The 6,989-nt window shown below is 35.9% G+C and overlaps 1 protein-coding gene across 1 annotated transcript; it reads right to left on the reverse strand.

Moving 5' to 3' along the window:
* Positions 1-1,140: 1,140 nt before the first annotated feature.
* LOC307046176 (uncharacterized protein) lies at positions 1,141-5,055 on the reverse strand. Its single transcript, XM_079692394.1, has 7 exons — positions 4,726-5,055; positions 4,452-4,520; positions 4,266-4,360; positions 3,784-3,910; positions 3,279-3,396; positions 2,387-2,463; positions 1,141-1,283 (listed from the first exon to the last, which is right to left on the reverse strand). The coding sequence occupies exons 1-7, from the start codon at positions 4,750-4,752 to the stop codon at positions 1,173-1,175; spliced, it is 624 nt and encodes a 207-aa protein (XP_079548520.1). The 5' UTR covers positions 4,753-5,055; the 3' UTR covers positions 1,141-1,172.
* Positions 5,056-6,989: the final 1,934 nt, after the last annotated feature.

Consider the following 6,989-nt stretch of genomic DNA (forward strand, 5'->3'; position numbering starts at 1 on the left):
TTACTGTGTACTTTTCAGTAATTTGAGTTTCAAAGTCCCCCCCAGAGAACAAGAATGAGCATTTTCGTCTAACTTTGGTGTGGGATAAAAAGCATTTCTTCCATAAGTAGTTTATGAAACTGCCAGTTTTGTACTTAGTACTTCTTAGACTACTTGCAAACATAATATGAAGTACTTTTACTGTGTACTTTTTCAGTAATTTGAGTTTCAAAGTCCCCCCCAGAGAACAAGATTGAGCATTTTCGTCTAACTTTGGTGTGGGATAAAAATAATTTCTTCCATAAGTAGTTTATAAAACTGCCAGTTTTGTACTTAGTACTTCTTAGACTACTTGCAAACATAATATGAAGTACTTTTACTGTGTACTTTTTCAGTAATTTGAGTTTCAAAGTCCCCCCCAGAGAACAAGATTGAGCATTTTTGTCTAACTTTGGTGTGGGATAAAAAGCATTTCTTCCATAAGTAGTTTATGAAACTGCCAGTTTTGTACTTAGTACTTCTTAGACTACTTGCAAACATAATATGAAGTACTTTTACTGTGTACTTTTTCAGTAATTTGAGTTTCAAAGTCCCCCCCAGAGAACAAGATTGAGCATTTTCGTCTAACTTTGGTGTGGGATAAAAATAATTTCTTCCATAAGTAGTTTATAAAACTGCCAGTTTTGTACTTAGTACTTCTTAGACTACTTGCACAAATAATTTGAAGTACTTTTACTGTGTACTTTTCAGTAATTTGAGTTTCAAAGTCCCCCCCAGAGAACAAGAATGAGCATTTTTGTCTAACTTTGGTGTGGGATAAAAAGCATTTCTTCCATAAGTAGTTTATGAAACTGCCAGTTTTGTACTTAGTACTTCTCAGAGTACTTGCAAACATAATATGAAGTACTTTTACTGTGTACTTTTTCAGTAATTTGAGTTTCAAAGCCCCCCCCAGAGAACAAGAATGAGCATTTTTGTCTAACTTTGGTGTGGGATAAAAAGCATTTCTTCCATAAGTAGTTTATGAAACTGCCAGTTTTGTACTTAGTACTTCTTAGACTACTTGCAAACATAATATGAAAATGAAAATGAAAATGAAAGCTTATCAACTGAAACACTGTCATTCAGTGATTGTGTATGTATGAAAAAAACAGGCAAACAGATTTTTCCCCCTTTTTCTTTATTCTTCTGCCCTAGTTGCAGAGAAAGCAATTCCAATTGCTTGCCCTGGCTTCTTGGAGTTGGTCCTGATTCATCCCCAGGCACTGCTCATGGAACCATCTTTCACAGGTGTCACACTGTATCTGTAAAATGAAATGAGTGACCATCAAATCTGATACATCTTGTCATCGGAAATGATGAAGTAATGAAGTGCAATAGAGAATAATTTGGGCAAAATTAGATTCATGTCAACTTTATTACATGTAGCTATATTCTGTAGCATACTCGCCTCAAACACCAGTTTCATATCTGAAAATAACTATATTATGTCTCCATTTTCAGTTTTTCAAATACAAATGTTTTTGAGGTAGTTATAGCTAGAAGATTTATAGTTCTGGGAAAACCCCATGTTGCATCACTATAATGTAGTTACCTTTTGGTATTCTTAATTGGTCAGTTATGTATTGCATATGACCTGCTTCTCCCTGCTTCCCATATTTTGATAGTGACTTACAGGATGTTGGTGTGTGAAAGAGGACAACAGCAGATAACACAACAAACGTCTTTCCAAGTGGTCCGTTTTCCATTAGGAGTGTTGCCTCAAGGTATAACTTGGTTTCCAGGCCTGATCTGGTGGACATGTACCGTCAGTCTCCCAGCGGCGTAGAGTGAGGTGGAGGAACCGCGGGGTGCGTTAATTCAGTGCCCCATATTGCTATTTTCCAAGCTATTGTAGCTTTGTCATATTTGTCAACGCTGCATTGAGGCTATTGTCATCATGTGGGTGGACTTAGGCTCAAACCTGGGGTGAAGTTACACTTTAATTGAATATGTTGCTATTAGACATGATTAGAATTGTCAGTATCCCTATTCCACTGCTCATCACATTTTATATTCTCTCTGTTCATTATATGTGTAAACAATGTATATGCATTACCATTTATCTGAGAGAAGTTGTCTTGACTGTTTTTTTAGTAAATCAATTTATATTGGTTCCAGTCATTTTGAATAGAGTTAATGTGTGTGGGCTGCAGCTGGGGCGATGCACGAGGTTGCCGTAAAAAAATTATTCAGCATGCGCTGAAAAGTAGAAATCAAAGCATGGCCCTGCGGCGTTTTCGCTGGACCGCCTGATCTGGATAGACCCAGTGACTCAACAGTTTTGTAAATACATCTAATATCATAAATTGAATTTGATTAGAATATGATGAAGCACTATGATAACTAGACTACGACAAACACTCACCCAATCTGTAGTGGGAGGCCCAGATCCTGGGGGCTTTGAGGCAGAGCACATTGCACAGTTGTTCTCCATGTTAAACACTGCAGGAAAGAAAATATGTTATTTAGACATACTGTATATGTATACAGTTAACAGTTTATTGGCAGCAGAAGTGCAGTCAAATTCTATGCAGCTGTTCAGCTGTAAATTATAGCTTATGAACTCTAAATGGATCATGAATGGGATCATCAACACAGGTTTAATATGTTTTTAAGGATGGATGTTTTAAAAAGAAGACTATGTACACAGTGTGAACAGAACAACATATAAGCAGACATACATAAACAATCCGTAATATTCTAAACATTACTAGGCAATGACCTGTATGCAACAAATTTAAAAATGCAGCAATTTATATTTGTCACTGTTTCACTCTAAGCCCTGTTTTGTGTTCCATATTTCACCCATGCCTCCTGCCGCTCTGCCTGTAAGCTTCTGTTTTTTTTCAATAAACCACCTATAAACTGTTCCTGGATGCCTGGTACAATCGGTATTCGTTTCCTCTTCCCTGCTCTCCTGACACAAACCGTGACAGTTTAAGTGTCAGTATTTACATTCCTTATTGCAGCAGGAAAAAAAGTTATTCTTCAACTGTTAATGTCTCAATGGAGTGTGTGTGAGAGAAATATAAGTTATGGGTTCAACTGAGATATGTATGGAATATTTGGTTTGGGCCCTGTGCTTAAAATCAATGATGCTGTCGGCTATAAATGCAGTAGTGTGTGGACTCAAAGGCAATTTTACAGGCTGTAGTTATTGTAGATTTGTTTGATTGCATTGGATTAATAGAAGTTCATCATTTCCATAACAACTAACTAAGAACCATAACGTAAAGCAGGACAAATGACTTACAAACCTGAACCATTGAGTATTGAAAGTGCAAACTTTCTCCTCTCACAAGCCATCTCCTTTTTGGATGTCCCAAAGGACATAACTGGTAATGCAGGAAAGGCCTCCATCACTGCTCTTGCCATCTACACACCAACACACAGAATCACACTTGTCATCTGCGCTACATTGTTTTTGCCAGTAAAATTCCAAAATTGAATTGATATTTCAATAAAAATGATCAAACTATTAATAACTAATAGTTGTAATGAGGTAATTAACACAACTTGAAGAATGTACATGACAAACTACATGGGCTGTGTCAAAAACCAGCCCTCTCATCAGTTTTACACAATTCCCCTAAAAAATAAACTGAAAATTGATAATTCAGAAACTAATGACTTATTTTTTAACATCATTGACTATTTTATACTTTAAACTTGTATAATAATCAAGACACTGAAATAAATATAAGAATATGTAGCAGAAGCATAAATATTACATATAGTAGTTAAAGTAAAAAACTACGTTACCATGGTAACAATGACCCCACAGCTACTGCCATCACGTTGAACTGGATGGTGCATGGTTGCTCCTCTCCATTTGACAGTCCCCCAGTCCTCCTTGCCATAGCAGGTCCTCCTCATCTTGAAGTATTCCCTTTGTAAAACACATTGTGGAATAGTCTCTAATGTAACTCCCAACAGACACATGTAGAATACAAATCTTTAAATATTGTGTAAAATAAAAACACTCCATCCGAACAGTATGGACACTGGAAAATATTGTAGGTTACCTTGCTTACTGAGCTACTTCATTTACAATTGTGTACACAGATACTAAGGGCGGGATAAGGAAATATCATTTAAAAAACAGCTGAGACCACCAAGCACAAAATAAATGCTTCAGTGGTGTGGGTTTGGGAACTTCTGTTAACATACTTGTACATGTTTACTTAAACACAAAGCACTAAATATAATTCTAAGATCACTTTATATCTAATTTGCTGACTTACCGTACTCTTTTCGAAGCATTTTCCGAGTCTGCTTTCTCTTTGGAATTTGCCGCTGGATCCACCAAAAATACTGATGTTATGGCGGGAAATAAGTACTAAAAAAAAAAGTGATGTTATTTCAAAACAGCATCAAACATATATACATATTTAAATGAAAGGGATTTCTGAATGAAAACAATCACTAACCAGCAACTTCCAGTGTGTTCTTTCAATATTTACAAAGGCGATCACGGCTTGATAATCATTAAAGTTGATCTATAACAGCAATAAAAATACTTTTTTTTAAGTTTTCCTAGGAATATGATGCCTTATTTTATTAAAAATAAATCATGGTGTTTCAATTTGTATATTAAATTACAAAATAGAAAACCCAAAGTACTATAACACAAAATGTACACATGCAAGTAAGCCATTTCACAGCCAAATTTTGTCTCTACAAGGTGATGAAAAGACAACATGCCTGGTTCCTGTGCCGAAGAAGATACATCCACGCACACACAGTGACTACAGACCGGTGACAGTGTTGCTGTTGTGCTGCTGAGTTTATTGTATTTTGCTACTCTGGCACAACAATTTCCTTCTGGATGAATAAAGTATTATTTTATCTTATCTTAAGGAAAGAACGATAAAAGTGAATCAAACCAGCAGTCAAACATGGTGGTGGAAATATTACATTCTCTAGGAGTGACTTTGCCATTGGATTACTGAAAAAGTACACAGTAAAAGTACTTCATATTATGTTTGCAAGTAGTCTAAGAAGTACTAAGTACAAAACTGGCAGTTTTATAAACTACTTATGGAAGAAATGCTTTTTATCCCACACCAAAGTTAGACAAAAATGCTCATTCTTGTTCTCTGGGGGGGGCTTTGAAACTCAAATTACTGAAAAGTACACAGTAAAAGTACTTCATATTATGTTTGCAAGTACTCTAAGAAGTACTAAGTACAAAACTGGCAGTTTCATAAACTACTTATGGAAGAAATGCTTTTTATCCCACACCAAAGTTAGACAAAAATGCTCATTCTTGTTCTCTGGGGGGGACTTTGAAACTCAAATTACTGAAAAGTACACAGTAAAAGTACTTCATATTATGTTTGCAAGTACTCTAAGAAGTACTAAGTACAAAACTGGCAGTTTTATAAACTACTTATGGAAGAAATGCTTTTTATCCCACACCAAAGTTAGACGAAAATGCTCATTCTTGTTCTCTGGGGGGGGCTTTGAAACTCAAATTACTGAAAAAGTACACAGTAAAAGTACTTCATATTATGTTTGCAAGTAGTCTAAGAAGTACTAAGTACAAAACTGGCAGTTTTATAAACTACTTATGGAAGAAATGCTTTTTATCCCACACCAAAGTTAGACAAAAATGCTCATTCTTGTTCTCTGGGGGGGGCTTTGAAACTCAAATTACTGAAAAAGTACACAGTAAAAGTACTTCATATTATGTTTGCAAGTAGTCTAAGAAGTACTAAGTACAAAACTGGCAGTTTCATAAACTACTTATGGAAGAAATGCTTTTTATCCCACACCAAAGTTAGACAAAAATGCTCATTCTTGTTCTCTGGGGGGGGCTTTGAAACTCAAATTACTGAAAAGTACACAGTAAAAGTACTTCATATTATGTTTGCAAGTAGTCTAAGAAGTACTAAGTACAAAACTGGCAGTTTCATAAACTACTTATGGAAGAAATGCTTTTTATCCCACACCAAAGTTAGACAAAAATGCTCATTCTTGTTCTCTGGGGGGGGCTTTGAAACTCAAATTACTGAAAAGTACACAGTAAAAGTACTTCATATTTTGTTTGCAAGTACTCTAAGAAGTACTAAGTACAAAACTGGCAGTTTCATAAACTACTTATGGAAGAAATGCTTTTTATCCCACACCAAAGTTAGACAAAAATGCTCATTCTTGTTCTCTGGGGGGGACTTTGAAACTCAAATTACTGAAAAGTACACAGTAAAAGTACTTCATATTATGTTTGCAAGTAGTCTAAGAAGTACTAAGTACAAAACTGGCAGTTTCATAAACTACTTATGTATGTATGTACTTATGTATTCGAAAATGTATTCGAAAGTCACTTCAGTCAATTACAACAGCTTCCCAGGGCTGTTTTAATGCATTACCGTAAACCTGTAACTAATCGCGCACTCAAAATACAGGGGCGGCTGGTTTGACCACGCAAAAGTGAAAGACGGCTGGCTTGACCGCAGTGCTAACTGTTAGCTAGCAGGTCAGCCTGTGTGTGTAGAGGTGGATTCAGGTAATAGCACGTTAGCAAACATCGAGAAACAGCGTGACGCAGAAAACGCCGGTGCTCATTAAGACCAGGAGCACCTCCTTAGCATGGAGAGCACAGTATACGGCTGCCCATGAACAACATATACCAATATAATAATATAATTGTTCTGAAAATAATGTGGTTATTAAATAACTGAGCATTACACTCGAGTATCATGTTACTTACCGTTCGTCTCTTGATAGAAGTTGCAATGTCAAGTTACACAATAAGAGTGCGTTTCCGGTTTGACTTTTCAAAATAATATATCGTTATCAGTTGGCCATTGAGAGAGATTCTACGGGAAAACTGCAGTGGGAATGATTTTAAGAGTGAAATTAAGTTATTCAGACACCAAATAAATTCTGAACAGCATTTTATATTGTTACATTTCCATACATGTATAAATGTATGTTTAATGCGTTTTAGACTGAAGACAGCATTC

Source organism: Notothenia rossii (assembly GCF_949606895.1).
Source record: "Notothenia rossii genome assembly, chromosome: 1".
Lineage (NCBI taxonomy): Eukaryota > Metazoa > Chordata > Actinopteri > Perciformes > Nototheniidae > Notothenia > Notothenia rossii.